This window comes from Megalops cyprinoides, chromosome 2 (assembly GCF_013368585.1).
Source record: "Megalops cyprinoides isolate fMegCyp1 chromosome 2, fMegCyp1.pri, whole genome shotgun sequence".
Classification (NCBI taxonomy): Eukaryota; Metazoa; Chordata; class Actinopteri; order Elopiformes; family Megalopidae; genus Megalops; species Megalops cyprinoides.
Genome location: NC_050584.1, coordinates 4,854,151 through 4,876,256, shown reverse-complemented (window position 1 = coordinate 4,876,256; position 22,106 = coordinate 4,854,151). Strand labels below are relative to the sequence as shown.

At 41.9% G+C, this 22,106-nt stretch overlaps 1 gene segment (V, D, J or C); it reads right to left on the bottom strand.

Annotated features, from left to right (window-relative positions):
• Window positions 1–921: 921 nt before the first annotated feature.
• LOC118773799 lies at window positions 922–21,890 on the bottom strand. The segment is given in 4 exon segments: window positions 922–1,238; window positions 2,614–2,655; window positions 19,748–19,846; window positions 21,878–21,890. Coding segments are annotated over 4 exon segments (471 nt in total).
• Window positions 21,891–22,106: the final 216 nt, after the last annotated feature.

The following is a 22,106-nucleotide window of genomic DNA, read 5'->3' as shown; positions in this document are numbered from 1 at the left end:
AGCCACCTGCTAAATGCACTATTTTACCTCATGCATTCACACATCACTCACAGGTCTAATGCTAAAACATTGTATTTTAAATCAATTGTAAATTTTTATTCATATTTTAAATGATGCTTGATTCAAAATATGTCACAGAGCAATATTAAGGAATATTAAAATACACTAGTATTATTCACATATTATATAAATGTAATCTCAAACGTGAAAACATACTGGCATTCTCTAGAAATTATAATCATCAAATGATCATCCTCTCACATTAAACTGTCTTGTATATCATCTTCATCTCAAATACGTGGTGTCTTATCCTTATATTCATGCTTGGAGATAGCAGCTGGTCAGAGCTGTGTAACTGAGTTCATTATGAACCCTGTGCTGAGGTGTTAAACTGTATGTAATGGCAATGTAGCAATAATTCCCCCAAAACAGGGTTTCCTTCATCTTCATAACTCCCACAGAGTCAATGGACATGGGGGAGGGGTGCAGTTCACACACACCTTTGATTTCAGACATCTATCACTCCTCTGATGGCTCCAAATGATTTCAGTTAAACTGCAGGTTTACCCTCCTATCTCACCAGTACAAAGAGTGCATCACTGTCTCTGTGTTTGTATTAATAAAGAGAAGAACAACAGAGTTCATGACTCAAGAAGGAATCTTTATTATTATCTGTTACAATAATAACAGCATTGAAGCATCAACCCACACACAGACACATATATCTAATATTGATCAAAGTCAGGGCACATGAGAGATTGTTCTGCTAAAAGCTCAGTCTGGAGAATGGATTCACACATGAGCTGAAGCACAGCACACTGTTAGTCTACAAGTAATCAGTGAGTAAGAAAGAGAAGAGCTGAGTGCAGAAGAGAGTAAAAACAGAGCATTCAGCCGCTCTACACAGGAGTGTGTGAGGTGTTACTCAGAACACTGCTCTCTCCTCAGTGTGTGAGTGAGCGGAGCCTGGGAGCCCTGGGTGGCCTCACAGGTCAGTGACCCCGCCTTGTTCCACTCGTCCACAGAGAGAGTCAGGGTGCTGCTCCAGCTGTACAGGCCGTCCTTCTCCAGGACCCCGCCGCTCGCCTCCGAGCTCCTGCTGCTACCGTCCACTTTCCAGCGCAGCGTCCAGTCTGAGGGGAAGCCCTTGTTGGCCAGGCACATCAGCGTGGCCGTTCTCTTGCTGGACAGCTCCACGCTAGAGGGGGGCAGGACCGTGAGGGTGGGGGAGACGTTTTCTGGGAGAAACAGCAGAGACGTGAGGTCAGAGAGAGGGGAGGAAATACAGACTCAACACAGGACTACAGGAGATGGAGAAGAGACTCTTATTTCCATTCAGATCAGAGCAAGAAACAAATACAGAACTTGTATTACAAAATATCAGTGCATAGACTGACTGTAGAAATGCATATAAACGTTATGATATCTATGCTGCACAAAAACAGGACATTTTGTAAAACACCTGATCCCTGCTGCAGTGTGTAAAGTAGCCTTTTACTGCAGTCTTACAGATACCAATATATTTTGCAGACCATCTTCACAGGCCAGTGAAAAAAAATCCAGTCCCAGTTTTACAAATGCATCAAATGTGATTTTTAAAAGTTTATACCTTGTTGGAAATAACCAAAATATTTGTACGCAACAATTTGGTAAAATTAAGCCTTTCTCAACATTCGGAACAACATGAGTAGATTTAAGAAAATGATCATTTTCAGGTTAAAAAAAAATTACAACGGAACCGTTATACGCACTAAGAGTCAACATTCTGTCTAAAGTTATTTTCGTTCTCAGACGTTTCATGGAAAACTTATTCGCAAAATATTTACACACGTGTTCGCTCCATGGGCGAGATCGAGAAAACAGAGCTTTACCAAAATGATTTAACAGTCCTTATAAGCATTATTCACATAAATTTGAGCGCTATGAATATCTCCATTTCGGATGGCATAATAAACACAATCTAACGTACTCCACACATGTGGAGCGCTGTCTTCACTTGAAATCCTGGAGGTAGAAAACAAACTATCCTTTGTAGGGGAAAAAATCACTACATGTGCTGGTTATTGAATATTACTTTAAATCGGAATACTTACTTCCAACGTGCAGTCTGGTGCCGCTGCCAAAAGTGTACCACAGTGATTCAGTTCCTATTAGTGTCCCGCACAAAAACGTCTCGCCCGGCGCGGAGAAGAAACCAAAAGATTCAAGGGGCAAAATGAATTTATCCTAAAAAAGTATAGTTTCGTCGTATTTGGAAAACGAAGCGACGCGATTTTCTACGCATATAAGTGAAGTAAAACCCATAATAAAAAAATGAAACCCTTCTTATTGCGTGCTCTTCAACCCAAATCCTCATAAAATGCGTACGTATTTGGAAGTAAACACATGCGTCGTGCAACATTTTAATAATTTGGACCTATTTTCTCCAGAAAAGTAAAGCGTTGGGAATAATGTACACATCGTTCGATAGATGGAAGATATATTTTGGTTGCTACAATTACAAATAGTATTTGCACAAATAACAAAGCAATATTTAACTATCATAGTAGATTGATATGAGCGTTCAGGTTTATACTAATGGCGAAATCAAGAGTGAAATCGCTTTACACTTACTGCCGATCTCCAGTTTGGTGCCGCTGCCGAAAGTCCACCACAGTGATTGACTCTGATTGACTGGCTGTACAAAAACCTCCCTGCGCTACAGCGACTGCGTTTCTCACTGCGAACAACTGATGCATTAAACTATAAACAGATTCAGCGCTGAATCCCTCTTGCAGCGTCAGTTATAAAATAATCTTTACTAGATTTTCCGACCCACTGTCGTATTCGATTCATGTACAAATAAACATTATTGCACATTTCATTTCATTTAAATTCTTTCCCACCATGGATCCGTGTGAATCTTCCAATGACACGGCAGCAAAGGAAAACAGAGGATTCAGACTTACGTTTTCTCTTCGGTTTCCTCATGACTGACAGCAGCCCCCCATTAATGATGATACATGCTGTGTATTCCAATATTACAGATAAACTCCAGAGAGTAACAGCAGAGGCATAAATCACAGAAGACAGAAACAACATCCAGACGATTCTCACCAGCGTTAGCGGATGTGAGAAAATTTACCACCAGGGGGTGGTAGAGTAACATTCGCCTTCAGTTTCGCTGCTGCATCGACAGTCCTCTTTGTGTACCACAGTAACCCAATGTTACATCAACACAATTTACTGAATAGCCTGTTTCTCTGAGGCTCCTGGGACAGTGAGGCAGCGTAAGTGGTGTCGGTCTCAGTGTCAGTAGGGCAGTTGCGTAAGTCTCAGGTCCTGTTCACAACTGGCATTAACATGCAAGACTCATTGAGGACGCATTGAGATCCGTTCGCTCAGACCACATTCGGAGGTGGTCTGGGCCACATATGGCCACATTCTTTTAGCAGTGTGAATGCGAATGTGTCCTGGGCCACACTGAAGGACCGCCTACTCAACTGACGTCCTCTGCGTAAGCGGAAGTACGTACTCATTCACGCACCAACGGTGTCATGTTAACCCTTTCGCGCATACGGTCACACCAGTGTGATTAGCTGTTTAGCACTTATGCTAAAACCGGTGCGATTAGAACAGGAGATTGGAAAAATTTTAGCTAATTTTATCTTTGAGGAAACAGCGATTTAATGTTAAAAATATAGCAAATTGTGGTGGAAAACCTCTCACAGTCTAGGCCAATCGGACTGGAGGGTCCCTCCACACTTTGATGCCTTCCGGAAAATAATAGGTCCTCACAGAGTCTGATGTAATCATGGTTGTTTGGTTTATTGCGTATGGTGATCAATCACATACAGTAAACCGGCTTGGTCCATGGAGCAACAGGTGTATATGCGGTGTATATGCATTCGCCCCAATCACTCATTCACATCCCAAAAAGGAAGCCCCCTAAGTCTGTGTAGCAGGGGCAATGTGATTCCCTGAATTTCCCCTCTCAAGGTGATTTTTTTTTTCTCAAGGATTGTTACATATTGTATCTTTTTCCTGACACTGGGTGTGGTTTTCCCACGCTGGCACCCTAAATGACAAGGTTACCCTTACTCTGCCTCTTTTGCGACTTATCAGAGGCAGAGGTACGTGTGTCATTGTGCTGGTTTGTTGTTTTAATAAATCAACCATTAAATTGTTGTATATTGTCATGGGGAAATTTTCAGCAGTGAATGTCAGGATGTTGTGCGTAATATGCGCGAGTTTTAGAGTTTTCAGCTGCATATTGAGTTTGCCATGCTGCAGCTAGCTAGCGCAGCTGCAGGTATCAGGGATATTACTATACAGTTCCGTTGCATAGCCTACTAGTGGATGCGACTGTGGATGCTAGTATTTTAAAGTGTGGTTGCCTGTGTGTTGGCAGGAGTGTGACGCGCCTGGCTCGCTCCGTGCCTGATTTTGTTTTCTTCCGTGTTTTGTCAGGTATGCCATGCTTTGTGTTTTCCCTATATTCTGTTTATTTTGTGTAAATTGTTTGCACTCGTTTTGCGCTCTTTTGCGACTTATCAGAGGCAGAGGAGTGTGACGCGCCTGGCTCGCTCCGTGCCTGATTTTGTTTTCTTCCCTGTGTTTTGTCAGAAATAAAATTCTTAAAATCAGGTCCTTTGTGGCGTCCCTGTTCCACACACAACACAACGCGGAGTGCCACGGAGAGGGGAGCCGACCTCCGTTACATCTGCATACATTTCTCTTTTATTACTTTCCCCTAGCTCCTTCTGTTATACACATAACGTTATTGCTGAATAAGATGAAAACTTTCTCACAGTGGTCAGAGGCATGGGGAGGAGGTATCAGGCGTATCCCTAACACAAGACACCAGGAGAAGTGAAGGTCAGGTGAAAACCTGCACCTGCACCAAGAGAAGCAACATCGGCTTCTCTGTCACATGCACCCTGACTCATACAGAAACATTGTCCCAGCTCCATATCTGCCTTGGCTGCTACAAAATATATAATTGACTATCCACTTTAACCTAAAATAACCCTAACCTAATGTAACCCACTGTTACGTAGACTCTTAACTCTGAACAGGTCCCTCCTTAGGTAATGCATGCACTTCTTTCTTCGAAAACGGTCGTCCGTAACAAGTGGTCCTTGGGGATGTGCCTGTGCCTCGGGTTACCTGTGGGGGTGCTGCTGATAAGGGGAGCATCAGTACGTACGCGTCAGTATCGGTGCAGTAGTAGTGTAAATCTCATTGTATATGAGCCATTAGTGCAGGTCTCAGTATGTGTGGAGCAGTAGTGTCAGTTTCATTGTAAGTAGGACAGTAGTGCATCAGTATCAGTGGGGCAATATATTTTCTGACTGCTGTAACGGTTCCAGTTATTTTATAGTCCTGTGCCCTATGCAGAGTTAGCTTCTGTTTAAACTGTAGGGAATGTTGTTGTCAAATAGGCAACAGAATCATCAGGCCGATCTCTCTTTTAAAATCATAGGGTAAAAGTACAATGTGTTATAAACTAATTTCCTTTTGTGTTTGCTGGTTAGCTAGTTATTTTTCAGAGGAATTTCAGATCTTCCCAATTCACTCACCTCAAATAAGAGCACATAATACAGGATATGTGACCTTTTTTTTCAGAAAAAGACAGAAGAGGGGACTTCATTTGTAGGTGTTTATGTTAATGTGTGAGTGTTTTTTTGACCCATTAATGCATTATTGTTGCCAAATTCATTTTTCACGTGGGTAGATTGAATTATTAAACGGTCATCAAATGGGAGAAATCTGTCCAATGTGGACTTGAGGTCAATGTCTCAACATGCAGCCTGTTTCACTCTATACTTTAGCACGCACGGATTATATAATAAATGATAAAGTTATTAAAATGTGTCCTGTTTTCATTTGCATAGAGGAGACACTTTGCATTGGCAGTACATGCTTCAGTGCTCTGGGAGTGTTTATAGTCCTGTGAGTTTAACACTTCAGGACTGAGAGCTGTTCTTCATGGCAACAGAACCCACAACAACAATGACTTTTATCACCATCTTCATCTGGGCACTTGCCTTCTGCACTCAAGGTGAGAAGATTTTTGGAAATATACTGAAATTTGTATTTTTAGAACTGTATGAAATTACTTTCAAATACTGATGTCAATGCACATATTATACACACATACCTTCTCTTCTCAAGGTAAAAATAGCTGAGCAGAAATGATTCTTTCAGTCTCATTTTTTATGTAAAATTTTGCCCAAGTACATGTTTTTTAACATTTACTTCACATACATTATAATACATAAATACAATTTTCTAAAAATAACTGGATGTTTTCTTAAATCAGGTTCAAAATCACTAATGACATATTATTTCTATTTCAGATTCCAGGGCTGATATTACTTTGACTCAGACCCCTGCAGTGAAAATGCTTCTGGCAGGAGAGGCAATCACTGTGGGCTGTAAAGCCAGCAGAACTGTGAGCACTGCCTGTAACCCACCGTGTGTATCCTGGTACCTGCAGAAAGCGGGAGAAGCTCCTAAACTCCTGATCTATAGAGTGAGCAGCCTTTACTCAGGAACTCCATCTCGATTCAGCGGCAGTGGATCTGGGACTGACTTTTCCATGACAATCAGCGGAGTCCAGGCTGAAGATGCAGGAGATTACTACTGTATGATGAGTTCCTCTGGCCCAGTGTTCACACAGTGTTAGAGAGCCATACAAAAACCTCCCTCAGACTGCACAGTGACTGCACTGCTGCAGCTGGGACCTACTGCAGGTGCTGAGGGGGAAGCCAATGACCCCAGGCACATAGCATGAGAATGTATGGTCATATTTGTGATACAACAGCTTCATTCAAAACGTCAAGAATGAATGATGCTGTATGCCTCCCGAGATTAAACCTGAATACACATAATGTGTTGTGTGTGGTCCATAGTAATCAGGAGCTGAAGTGATTGAATGTTTCTGATCAGAGACACAGGAGAGGAGGCAGCTGATCCCAGTCAGCTCTCAGTCCGGAGCTCTGATGCAGCAGGACAGAGACATGAGGAGAGATCCTGTCCCAGAGACAGCAGTGAGAGACAGAGACAGACATGAGGAGAGATCCTGTCCCAGAGACAGCAGTGAGAGACAGAGACATGAGGAGAGATTTTGATTCCATGTTTTGTTATCTGTTATTGTTACGTATGTGACGGAATACAAACTGTCATTTCTCAAAGCTTTTATTTCACATCATATTTTCATCTGATTTGAAAATGCCTCTCCATGCCTGGTTAAATCCCTAAAAATATAAAATTTGGCAAAAAAAAACTGTTCCATGCCAGTTAGGTTGCTTGGCCTTAGTCAGTGGAAATGATACAAGCCTCAGACAAAACAACATTCCCTGAATGAATACATATGGAATCACTAACCTTCCATACTAGTATTACACATAATGTAGAAATGAACAGTTAAAAGGCAATTAGTATTATAATATATGCCAAACACATTGAAAAAAAAGAGGTTGTCACATTTCATTTTAGGTATTTCCTGTAGGTAGCCTATAGTAATTTGTAAAGGGTTGATATTTTGGGACAGAGACTTAGAGGTGAGAAAGACATTAGTGATGTCAGAGTGAAAGAAGAAGAAAGACAAAGGAACAGAATAAATGTCCTGGAGGTGGGTGTGTAAAAGAATGAATTAAAGTGAATGCCCCAGCCAGTCTTCATTAGGCTCTTGAACCGGGACCCTCACTCTACACAAAACAAACAAAACAAATCTAACTATCAAAACGTGAAAAGATGTACCAGCATCTCCAAACACAAGCTATGAGATTTATCAAGGTCAGAGGTCAAACATCCAGGAAGGAGGGTTACCTGGACCAGCCTGCTACACCTATCTGAGGACCCTGCCGCTGCTGCATCTGAATAAAGGCTCTGGAAAAGGAGAGACACTCATAAATTTACCAGCAGAAATAAAACTGTGAGTAAAAATCACCATCTGTATCTCTAGTGAAGTTACTGTACAATCACTCTGACAGTGACCAGCCCTTGAAATATAATGTTCATGTATAGACATGTACTTCTACTGTCTCTGTCTTGTCTTTGGTTCATGAAAGAAGGCTATTCAATTAAACACCTGTTTTTTTTTAACAATCACATCATAGATTATAGAAAAGGTTAAAAAAACCTTTCAAACCAAATAACTGTGACTGTCAGTAGTGGAGTTTCTATAATGACAAAATGAAACAAACAAGGGAATTACCATGAATATATAAACTGTTATGCTGTTTATATTTTATTCTAGCTACTCTTGATAATTTACATTTATTCATTTAGCAGACACTTTTATCCAAAGCTGGATATATTTACTGAGGCAATCATGGGTTAAGTACCTTGCCCAAGGGTACAGCAGCAGTGTCCCAGCGGGGATTGAACCTGCGACCTTTCAGTTACGAGTCCTGCTCCTTAACCACTATGCCACACTGCCGCCCATAATCTGCTTTTATGAATATGTGACATTTTACAGCAGGTCATATTCCTTTGTGAAAGTATGAATTGGTAAACATTCAGTCATCAGAAATGGCTGCACTGGCACACTGTTACATAATTACACAGACAAGGTGGCAATGACTGGTTTACAGAGTCATAAAACAGTTGCAATAGGGTAATCACAATGTGTTCTGACTCCTCTCCATCACAGCACACAACACTGTTCACCACAGTTCACAGCACTGCTTGGCTACATGTGCCCGCTGCAGAACATTTGCATAGAGGAGACACTTTGCATTGGCAGCACATGCTTCAGTGCCCTGGGAGTGTTTATAGTCCTGTGAGTTTAACACTTCATGACTGAGAGCTGTCCTTCATGGCAACAGAACCCACAACAGCCCACCCACAACAACATGACTTTTATCACCATTTTCATCTGGGCACTCTCCTTCTGCACTCGGGGTAAGAGGGACTTCTATTTAAATTTTGTTTTATTATTTGATTGTTTTATTTCAGATATATATTTGAATTTAATCTTAAAACTAAAAGAAATGCATTAGAAATACATTAAATAGCCAAGACTGAATGCCTTAAGTTATTGACTAATCATCTCCTTCAATTGCTGTGATCTTCTGATTTTCAGAATCTACAGGGCAGTACGCTGTGACTCAGACTCCTTTAGTGAAAACTGTTCTTCCAGGAGAGTCAGTCACTTTGGGCTGTAAAGTCAGCTCTGCTCCATATGATAACCGCCTCCACTGGTACCAGCAGAAACCCGGAACAGCTCATAAACTCCTGATCTATAAAATAACCAACCGTCACACAGGGACTCCAGATCGATTCAGCGGCAGTGGATCTGGGACTGACTTCACTCTGACCATCAGTGGAGTCCAGGCTGAAGATGCAGGAGATTACTACTGTCAGAGTTTTCACTACCCCAATAGTGTCCGAGTGTTCACACAGTGTGAGGGACCTGTACAAAAACCTCCCTCAGTCAGACTGCACAGTGACTGCACTGCTGCAGCTGGGACCTACTGCAGGTGCTGAGGGGGAAGCCAATGACATCAGGCACAGTCTGTGGAGGAAATAACATAAATAATAGATACAGTAGCTCACCATGTATAATAATGCCTCCATGTAATGTACAGTAAAAAGCATAAAATTGAGACAAGAATCATTGATATAATTTAGCATCTGTCTCTTATTTTCACCTGAATACTTCTCATGTCATTTTATCAAGTAACATTTAAATCACATGGCTTGTCCTTTCACTGTTACGCTGATGACATCCAACTCTTTCTCTTTCCCTCCACGTCAATGAAAGAATTTCTGCATGCCTGGCTGATATCTCCAAATGGATGTCATCCCACCATCTAAAGCTGAACCTCAGAAAAACAGAACTGCTCTTCATCCCAGCCGGCCCTTCCCCCCTGCAAGACCTCTCCATCACCATCGATGGCACCACAATAGCATCCTCTCAGTCAGCAAAGAGCTTGGGCGTCATCCTTGACAGCAATCTGGACTTCAAGGAGCACATTGCTCTCACGTCACGGGGCTGCCGATTCCTCCTCCACAACATCAGGAGGATTCGTCCGTTCCTGACAACATACGCGACGCAGCTCCTTGTCCAGGCCAGTGCCCCCTCGTCTAGACTACTGCAACGCTGTCCTTGCAGGCCTCCCAGCCTGCACCACCCAGCCTCTCCAGCTCATCCAGAATGCAGCTGCCCGACTAATCTTCAACCTCCCCAAATTCTCCCATGTTACTCCCCTGCTGAAATCCCTCCACTGGCTTCCTGTCGCTGCCAGGATCAGATTCAAGACCCTGACCCTCGCCTTCTCTGCAATCAACAGGACAGCCCCTACCTACCTCCAAGATCTCATCCAGACCTACACACCAGCCCGACCCCTGCGCTCAGCAGCAACTGGACGCCTCGCTCCTTGCATGGTCAAGGCAGGAGGTGCTCGTTCTGCCAGACATCGGCGTTTCACCTACATCGCTCCCCAGTGGTGGAACGAACTCCCTGTCCTGCTACGGACAGCTCCACCACCCCATTCCTTCAGACGGGGCCTGAAGACGCACCTCTTCAGACTCTACCTGGACTGACTCAGCACACAATTGCTGCCCCCCCAATCAGTGCTGTTGTAAATTGCTGTGTGCTTTTTGAATTGTTTTCTTGTCACCGCCTTTACTCTGACACTCATTGAGCTGTTTGAAGTTTGAAGGTGTATCTTATTAGTTGCCCTATACGCTGTAGTTGTACAAATCAGATAGTACTGTGTCCTCAAACAGACCTCTCAGCTGAGAACTACTGTCTCATTGTGGAACTGTACACATCCTGTCCCCGTACTGTCGCTATACTTACTGTATGCACTTTTGTACGTCGCTTTGGATAAAAGCGTCTGCTAAATAAATGTAAATGTAAACTCAAGAAAGAAGCGCAAACTCCAGCGGGGAAACCCCACAGCACCAGCCCCTGTGCAGCCAGCCCCGCCCCTCCCAGCACCACAGAGAGGAAGTGAGGAATTATGGGAGAAATGGAGATATATATAAATAAATATTCACAGGATTTACAGAAATAGTGCCTGAAATCAAACGTTTGTAATCTATTGACTTGTTTTTTGCAATCATTTGCATGAAGACACTTTACATTGGCAGCACATGCTTGAATGTTACAGTCAACCTGCAATAGTCTGACGGACTGGGGTCCTCACTCTACACAAAACTAACAAACAAATCTAACAAAGAAAGCATGGAAAGGTGCACCACTGACTCCAGACACAAGCTAAATGTTGCTCCCAATCCTGAGATGTAACAGGGTCAGAGTTCAAACATCCAGGAAGGAGGGTTACCTGCCTGAGGTCCCTGCAGCTGCTGCAGCTGATTAAAAGTGCTGGAAGGGGAAAAACACATGACCATCTTAATCAATAAGACCTGTAGTAGATTTACTGGATTAATATACTCACACAAAATTCATTACAAATTGTGTATTACTGTCTCAGTCTCAACCTTAGTATGTGGAATGAATACAACTATTTCAACAGCACACTGAATTACCTGAAAATATTTTATGTTATATGCTGCTGTACATATATTTATATATAATATGTTTGAAGTGGATGGTACACCTTTCCATGCTTTCTGCAGCAACTGCGTGATGCTATCATGTCAGCATGGAGCAGAATCTCTACGGAATGTTTCCAGCACCTTGTTGAATGCATGCCATGAAGAATTCAGGCCATTCTGGGGGCAAAGGGGGGTCCTACCCAGTGTTACAGAGATCTACCTAATAAAGTGGTCATTGAGTGTATGTATGATTCATGTATGTGAAGATCTTCATATATGTGATCTGCACATATGCAAAGATTGTTTCTAATGTCATTCTTCTATCTTCAGGGGTCAGAGCACTGAAGCTGTTAGAGAGAGAGAACCAGGTGAAGCAGGATGTCATTAGTCTGATCCCCTAGTTGTTGTTTTGATGTTCTCCTTGTTGGTTTTCCGCTCTCTGCCCTGTGTCTGTCCACCTGATTACCTCATTACCTCTACCTGCCTGCCTGCGCACCTGTTTCCCATCACCTCATCAGCCCAGTCCTATATCTACCCTGCTTGTCTCTGTCCTGTTGCCAGTTTGTTGCCGTGTTTCGTACCTGTTTCATTCCCACCGTGTTTTTTGCCGGATAGCTTTTTCCGTGTCGACCCTGCCTGTGCCATGACTTCGTTCCTGCCGTCTTGCCCCGATTGCCTGGTTTTCCTGCCTATCTGGTTTCTGACCCTGCCTGTTCCTGTTTTTGACCCCGTTTTGCCTCCTGACTGCCTGCCTGGTTTTGACACTGCCTGTTTTGAGTTTGCGATATTGTCCATTGATCCTGAATAAAGCCGCTTAGAATCTGAAGCTCTCGTCTGAGTCCGTGCCTGAGCCCTCACACAGGAGCCTGGAGATGGCAGAACTCCAGATATCTGCCCTTCAGAGGAGAGTCAGCAGAATCACATAGACTTTCATCATCATCATCTAGGCAGCCGCCTTCTGCACTCATGGTAAAAGAGAATGACAAGATATCTGCATATTATACAAGAATTTTAAAATTGTTTAAAATTTTGATATAAATGTTGACATACAAGGTTGCACACTTTAAATGAGGGGTTTTCATTTTTTAAATTTAATTATTTTGTCAATGTGAATTTAAGAAGCTGTTTAAATTCTCCAAACTTAAGTGCTGAGCAAATTGATTCATCTTTTATGTTCCCGTAATTTTCAGAAACTACAGGGCAGTACACTGTGACTCAGACTCCTGCAGTGAAAACTGTTCTTCCAGGAGAGTCAGTGTCACTTAGCTGTAAAGTCAGCAGTGCTGTGTATAATTACAATGGTGACTACCTGCACTGGTACCTGCAGAAGCCTGGAGAAGCTCCTAAACTTCTCATCTATAAAGTAAGTTCCCGTCACACAGGCACTCCAACTCGATTCAGTGGCAGTGGATCTGGGACTGACTTCACTCTGACCATCAGTGGAGTCCAGGCTGAAGATGCAGGAGATTACTACTGTCAGAGTCTACACTGCAGTGGTGGTAGCTGTGTGTTCACACAGTGTTAGAGAGCCGTACAAAAACCTCCCACAGTCAGACTGCATAGTGACTGCATTGCTGCAGCTGGGACCTACTGCAGGTGCTGAGGGGGAAGCCAATGACACCAGACACAGTCTGTAGAGGAGATCAATTGTACAGCAAGTATGATGAATTAATACATTCGGCAAACTCTCAGTATTTTTGAAGTCTGAGGGGCGGGGGTGCAAGGCCTCTTTATACACACCCATTTCCAAAACAGTTCTGCCAATCAAAGATTTAACTATACTGGTGATTCTATGAATTAATATCTTTGCAAATTACATTTTTTTCATCATAATTTTCTTTCTATTCCTCTTTTTGCCTTATTTTTGTATTTGTAAGCTGATTTGTGTGCATATTCTGAAGAAAATGTGGTGTGTGGTTGCCTGTGCACATTATTGAGCATATGAATTGCCATGTACCGTTTCCCCTCTCTGTGTCTGATGCTGTGAGCTCCCTGACAAAGGAATGTGTAGACATGACTTAGAGCAGAGAATGAATTCAGTGACTATTGTAGAAAAGGGCCACATGTTTCTGTTTCTGTCTTTGTCGTTGTTTGCACACCACCCCCACCTCTCGCAGGCACTTCTTTACAACTCAGTTGAAACCGTGCCAAACCGGTCCTGCTGCTCCCCTTATCAGCAGGACCCCCACAGTTAACTCGAGGCACAGGCGCACCCACAAGGACGGCCCCCAGGTCACCATTTGCCCTCGGACCTGCCCGTATCCTTTGGCCACCAATCAGGGCCTCAATAGGGCCAAGGATACGGGACAATATAAAGGTGGTGGTGACCTCCCCCACCTCAGTACCGCAACAATACCTGGGAGGTGAAGAACTGGGGAGACCAAGCCTTTGGGGACCAATCATTGTGCTGTTGTTGTGTGCGTCTGTGCCAAAGTAAGTAGTATGCCTAAGTTCAACTGGTTGTAATACAATTGCCTGTAGAGAGAGAGGGGTGTGCATGTTAATTACGATAGTGTGTCCTTGATGTATAAATGTTTCCATAGCCATTGATGCAGGCAAAGCCTGTATGTCCCATACATGTTATCCTGGTGCAATGTACTGATTCATTCTCCCTGCTTACTCCTTGCAGGAAACCACACACACATACAACACAAACCCTCACATCCACCCATTCCAAATCCCCAATAAACAACTGAACCCGGAACCTGACTCCTGTGTCCTGACCGACACCCCACTGTGACAGCAAATCAGCCTGAACCTAGTTACGGGTGAAACTGCCCCCTCAGTTACAACTATTTTGGCTCATACTTCAAAAATTGTTCATCGCAGTGCTGAACTGAAGATTGTGAGAATCTGCACAAGTGTACCTCTATTTTGATGTATAATTTAGACATGTAAGGGAGATACGGCAGTATAAAAATGCATTTTCAAACACAGAAGTGAAATACTCCCACTGTTCTCACCTATAGTTTTGAATGGGGGGGTAAAATTAGCATTTTTTTTAACTGTCTCACTGAACCGAAGACATGGTTGGAGTGTGCACAAGGTATCCTTTGTTTTGGTGTATAATTTATGTGTGTAGAGCCAAAATTCACAGAGATACAGGAGTTTAAAAATCAATCAAAGCAAAATCAGGAATTTTTGTGCATTGGTCTTGCTGCCTCCCTCTCCCCACCCTTCAAATGCACTCGGGCAACTACACTAATTATTTACATTAAAATAACTTTTTCTTGGGAAATGTATGGATTCAAAAAGCATGAAATACAAAAACTGTATTTTCTTACATTATATAAGATCCCCTCTCATATTTCAAAAGAGGGTTTTTTTTGCTGAGGAAGTTCAGTATGTCTGTGAGAATTCCAAGAACCTTTTCCTGATGTGCCTGGTGAGTGAGTATGACCTTTTCCCTCAATAACAGGTGCACATTAACTGTCATGTACATACTGTTTATCATCTTCTATGCCTGTGGTCTGTGGTTAGAAATTGGGTTTAAAATGTAGCCAGAATCTCAAGATGAACACTATACCTGCAAATAATCTATTATTATTAGGCTAGCTGAAAAGGTACACACACATTCTTCCGAAAATTTACTCTGGTTTTTACACTTTCTTTATTCTTGTTAGGGTGATTGCTGTACAGCAGCATTTCAGTCTAAATTTGGTGAAACTTTCTGGTTTCAACAGGTGACTGATGCAGATGATGAGCATACCAAAGGTGTCAAGATGGGTATCCTCACTGTTCTTGAAGATGATGATGGACCTACCTTGCTGCCCACAGTCATCAACACAGCCATTGTGTTGGAAGAGGCCATTGTCCTTACAGGTATCTCACACCTCCCCACTGCATTTACCTACCTTTTCGGCCTGCTCTATGCCTTGAACATGGAGTTTCCAAAAGAACAGTAAGTATACCTTTGAATGTATTCAGCACACCTTCATGGAACTTTCCACCAGTTGTTCACAACGTGAAAGAAGCTTGAAAACCAAGCTCTTACTCTAAATTGGGAAGTTTTTTTTTTCTTCTTATGCTGGCCTGGTTATATTTTTGTGTTGATTTTTTTTCTTCTCTTGATGAAAGGACATGACCTCTTTTGACCATAGCAGAAGTGATCCTGTTATGACTCCTCAAAGAAAAGTAATGTGTTTGTGTTCTATTGTTCTCTGAGATAATGTAAGATGCAGAAGGGTCTATTTGCATTATTTTTTTCTGCAATATTGGATTAATAGAACAATTACTATCATGTTGAAAATAAACATGTTAATGGAACTGGTTTGTTTGTCATTTTTAAAAAGATAATTAGTTGGCACAACTTTTGTTGTTTGGAATTCTTGCATGTAATGTAAAACTTAAAATGTGAAGTTATTACTCATATGAAAGATAAGTTATCCGAACAAAAGACAAGCTGGCACAACTGTAGTTCTTTGAATTTCTTAGTATGAATTTTTTTGTAAATATGAAAGATAAATTACCTGAACAAGAAATCATTAGTTAGCACATCTATGGCTGGTTTTCTTCAGAACTTAGAAGTTTGAGTTTGCCTCAGAACTCAAAAATCTAGTGCCTTGAATTTTTGAGTTTTCTTGACCTGTTTTTTACAGTGCTGGCACAACATTTGTTGATAGGAATTCATAATGTGTTAAATTAAAATTAAATTTGTAGTTTTATGTATATGAACAAGGAGCTAACTGAACAAAAGACAATATGTTGGCACAACTTCTGTTTTTCTTGAAATTCTTAGCATGGGAAATTTAAATTTAGAAGTTTTTATAACTATGAAAGCTAAATTCGGAGAACAAGGAATCGTTAGTTGGCACAACTATGGCTGGTGTCTGCCGCAACTTAGAAGTTTGAGTTGGCCTCAAAACTCAAAAATCTGGTGCAGCAAGTTGCCTTGTATTTTTGAGTTTTCTTAACTTTTCCTTTTTTACAGTGTACTGAGCCAGTGATAACTGCTTGGCTAAAGTGCCTGCTGTACCCAGGAAGAGTATTTGCATAGAGGAGAAACTTTGCATTGGTAGCACATGCTTCAGTGCTCTGGGAGTGTTTATAATCCTGTGATTTTAACACTTCATGACTGAGAGCTGTTCTTCATGACAACAGCAGCGACAACAACAATGACTTTTATCACAATCTTCATCTGGGCACTCACCCTCTGTAAGGGTAAGTGGACAATTTTGACATCATGTGGAATAATGAATTGAAAATGCAATATAGCAGTGAATACCCATAAATTATGATTTGTATAATATTTGACAAATATGTATCTTATGTTCAGAAATGTTTATTTAATTGTAGTTATTATTTACCTATTTATTTTTTTCAGAATCCAAAGGAGAGATCACTGTGACTCAGACTCCTGCAGTGAAAACTGTTATCCTAGGAGAGACAGTCACTGTAGGCTGTAAAACCAGTACTGTACCTGCTTGTAGCCCACCCTGTCTATCCTGGTACCTGCAGAAACCTGGAGAAGCTCCTAAACCCCTGATATATTATACAAGCAACCGTCACACAGGGACTCCAACTCGATTCAGTGGCAGTGGATCTGGGACTGACTTCACTCTGACCATCAGTGGAGTCCAGGCTGAAGATGCAGGAGATTACTACTGTAAGAGTCTACACAATGGTCCAGTGTTCACACAGTGTTAGAAAGCCGTACAAAAACCTCCCTCCGTCAGACTGCACAGTGACTGCACTGCTGCAGCTGGGACCTACTGCAGGTGCAGTTCTCTGGGGAGGAGAATAATGGTTAAAAACTTGATGTAATTGTTTTCCTTGTTTTATAGAGTATTTTATTAGGTATATTATTTGAAAGGAGATTCAGACTTGTTTAAATTGTGGCAAATCTAAGGTAAACTCAATACAGTGGAGGAGAGCCTCTGTCATATATATGTATAATATTCAACACATTTCAGTCTTTCGGTGCAACAGATTTTTGCATGCTAGTCAGTTTAAATGAAAGGAAGCAATATTGCTATTGTAGCTATTTATTTGAGCTATGCTCTGACTATGTGCCTGTTTATTTTATTTTCTGAGGAGAATGTAACAAAAGCTTGCTGGCTATAGGTTTTGGTCACTTACTGAATTACCCTGCCTGTAGAGATATGACTCCAACACATATACGCTATGCTGGATGGTCATTAGACACTTTTGCAGCTTCACCCCAGGTTAAGCCCATCTTGGTAAGCTCAGCCTCTATAGTGCACTGCCTGGTGTTCTAGGGCCAGTCTCTTGGTTGATTCCACCTCAATCACCACCACATAACACCTGCTACCTACAGTATTTGATGTTTATTTTACGTGTAGTATTGGGATGTATTTTGGATTCTGTGTTCTAGTGAATGATGTATTGTTGTATACCTGGCTTCCATTGCCTACTCAGATTGCACAAGTTAACTTGTGGTAGGGCTTGAATGGTGTTAATCTTTACACTGACTTGTCTGGGAGTGTTGTTGGACTGGTCTGATGCTGTTGCTTGTTTAACTTGAATGGATACGCTCATGTTCCATTGTGCTAGAAGTCGCTCTGGAGAAGAGCATTTGCTAAATGCATGTAGTGTACTGTAATGCAATGCTTGCCCTGTTGCGTCCAGCAGAGGGCAGTCTCGGTACAGGTGCTGTTTTCCATCAATAGTAAGTGGCCCAGCCGTCTGAGCCCCCTCAGCCTGATCTCTGTGCTGAAGCAGTTTGATGTGCTCTGGTGCATCTTGGTGCTGGGTTGAGATTGCGTTTGTCAGTCTTGGTGGCCCTCCAGCATTCACAGCCATGAACAGGACTGACTGTACATTGCTGTTACAGATCCACATTCTTGCTGTCAGGCTTCAGCTGCTTTGCTGGCTGCACTTGGTGTGCTAAGCTCCAGCTCTTGTTTCTATCATACAGGCATTTGTAGGCCTGTTTGCTCGGCACACTGATGCAATCAGGTTGTCTTCACCTGTACATGGCTGCCTTTGCTATACATTAGACTTTGTCATCAGCGGTGTCACAACCCTCTAACTCTGACAAGAGTGACCACTGGCCTTGCAGCCCGGGTTTGAAATCGGCTGACTCGTTGGCTACTTCCTCCTCAAAACCCACAGCAACAGCCCCTGTGCAGCCAGCCCCACCCCTCCCAGCACCTACACAGTGTGTGAACATTCACAGGATTTACAGAAATAGTGCCTGAAATCAAACGTTTGTAATCTATTGACTTGTTTTTGGCAATCATTTGCATGGATACACTTTACATTGCCAGCACATGCTTGAATGTTCCAGTAACAACAGGCTGTCGGACTGGCGTCCTCACTGTACACAAAATCAACAAAACAAATCTAACAAAGAAAGCACCACTGATTCCAGACACAAGCTAAATGTTGCTCCCAATCCTGAGATGTAACAGGGTCAGAGTTCAAACGTCCGGGAAGGAGGGTTACCTGTGTGAGGGACCTGCAGCTGCTGCAGCTGATTAAAAGTGCTGGAAGGGGAAAGCAACACATGACCATCTTAATCAATAAGACCTGTAGTAGATTTACTGGATTAATATACTCACACACAAGACATCTCAAATTGTGTATTACTGTCTCATTCTCAACTTTAGTATGTGAAATAAGTAGAACTATCTCAACAGCAGACAGAATTACATGAACATGTTTTATGTTACATGCTGCTGTACATGTATTCGTGGACTCCTCTCACACCTTGCTTTGAAATGATTGCACGCACAGTTTACTCACAGATTGATATGTACACACTATTGACAAATGAGGGCCTTGGTGAGGATTAGGACCCAGGCATTGGGAGTGGGCTGATAAGCTCTGTCCTGATGGGTTGAGTAAAGAGGGAATTTCCTTTTCTCTCAGAAACTACAATAACAAATGAAGAATTATACAAATATGATGTAAAATGAATTGTATTTTACCATGCAGGTGGAGCTGACATATGCTCAGTAGTATGAGATGATACTACTGGCAGCTTTTAATAAAATATAAACACATTAATAAATGCATGAAATTTTAAAATGTAAATCTGGGAGATAATAAAATATGACTCTGTCATAGAACATATCCTATTTTAGATGTAACAAGAATATTGATTATGCTGAATAATTGTACCTCTTGTCTCTCTTATTTCTTTATCACCTACTCCAGAGAGGTGTGTCTGGTGTCACTGACTCCCGTCAGCACCTGCAGTAGGTCCCAGCTGCAGCAGTGCAGTCACTGTGCAGTCTGACTGAGGGAGGCTTTTGTACGGCTCTCTAACACTGTGTGAACACTCTATCACTACCAGTATAGTGTAAACTCTGACAGTAGTAATCTCTCCCATCTTCAGTCTGGACTCCACTGGTGGTCAGAATGAAGTCATTCCCAGATCTTTGTACTCATGCATTGAACCAACTACACTTATAACTACAGTTTGTGCAGGTTTTCATGCCACTTAATACATTAACGCTCAATTGAACACTTCAGTGGTTCCTTCAAGTCATTATACATATATAAACACACACACACACACACACACACACACACACACACACACACACACACACACAGTTCACAGGCCAAATCGAGCTAAATGCAGTAACACATGGTTTTCAAACAATTACAAGGATAAGATATGCCAAATATGTTTCCAAAGAACAGGGTTTCACATTTCCTTTTGGTGCCCTCCCTTTACTCAAAACAAACATGTGATTTGTGATTTTACTTCAAAAACATTTTCATTGACTAACATGGACAGAACATCTGAACATTCTAACATGTGCAGCTAATATCACAATGGGGCTGCTGCAGCATCCAAAGATACAGATCATCTCTTCAGCTAAGCTTATATCTACTAACCACTGCCATGATAGGCTTTCTCAACATAACATGAAGTTTGTCCTCAAAGACAGAACAAAATGATACTTAAAAACAAAACAACACTAACCATGAACAGATGAAAAGCCGCATCAATGTCTCCAAACACAGGCTAAATGTTGGTCTCCATCCTGAGATGTACCGAGTCAGAGTTAAAACGTCCAGGAAGGAGGGTGAACTGTCTGATGACCTTGTGTCTGCTGTAGCTGATTAAAAGTGCTGGAAAAGGAGAGAAAACCATGGATTTACCAGCAGGAATAAACGTTTCAGTCAGAATAACCATCAGAATCAACCATCATGTAGTAGAGTTGCCTCAGAAACAAACTGACACAGATTAGGCTTTTAAATACATGTGTATATATATGCACTGTTTACTGTCTTTAACTTGTCTTTGGTTCATGGTTGAGGGATATTCAATTAACCCGCTATTTCAACAATCACAATGTAATTTATTGAAAAAATAGAACTTTTGTTCTACATAACCATGAATATCAGTGGAGGAGTTACTGTACAGACAAAGACACAAAACAGCTCATATTCCCTAATGGAAGGGTTATATATTAGTATACATTCAGTCATTGGAAATAATGACACCAGAGACAATTTCAATCACTATTCATAGTGTGGTAAAACAGGAGCAGGAAAGTTATTACCATGTGTGCTGACTCCATCAGAACTCACAGTGTAAAGTCCACTGCAGCCAGGAAGAGCATTTGCATAGAGGAGACACTTTGCATTGGCAGCACATGCTTCAGTGCTCTGGGAGTGTTTATAGTCGTGTGAGTTTAACGCCTCATGACTGAGAGCTGTTCTTCATGGGTAAAGAACCCACAGTAACAATGACTTTTATCACCATCTTCATCTGGGCAGTTGCCTTTTGCACTCAAGGTAACAGATTTATTATGCATAATTCCACTCTACACCCTGAAATTAACATTGAAATGTTCCTGAAAATGCCCTACTTAAACTCTTTAATGAATTTCCTAATTCTGTTTTCTGTTTTGCTATACTTTCAGAAACTGCAGGGCAGTACACTGTGACTCAGACTCCTGCAGTGAAAACTTTTCTTGCAGGAGAGTCAGTGTCACTGAGCTGTAAAGTCAGCAGTGCTGTGTATTACAGCAACCGTCTATCCTGGTACCTGCAGAAACCTGGAGAAGCTCCTAAACTTCTCATCTATTTAGCAAGCAACCGACACACAGGGACTCCAGATCGATTCAGTGGCAGTGGATCTGGGACTGACTTCACTCTGACCATCAGTGGAGTCCAGGCTGAAGATGCAGGAGATTACTACTGTCAGAGTGAACACAGTGTCAGTGGTGGCTATGTGTTCACACAGTGTTAGAGAGCCGTACAAAAACCTCCCTCTGACTGCACAGCGACTGCACTGCTGCAGCTGGGACCTACTGCAGGTGCTGAGGGGGAAGCCGAAGACATGAGATACAGTGTGTGGAGGAGCTGAATGGTAAAAGTTGGCACATTGTATTTTCATTTTTTTTCATTATTTTACAACAACAATGGCTTTTGTCATCATCTTCATTTGAGCACTCACCCTCTGCATTCATGGTAAAATTGACTTCGGAGTAAGAATTTGGGGAATTCAGGATAAATGTCTTTTTAAAAGGAAATGCCTATGCCTACCTTGCCTATATCACTATGGAACATTAATTACTGTCATCAAGCTATCAGCCATGATTAGCTTTCTGCCGGGAACAGCTTCAAATAGCTTCCTTTAAGAAATGGTATATGGAGTATACTTTGGGCAAAATTTAAGTTCAAAA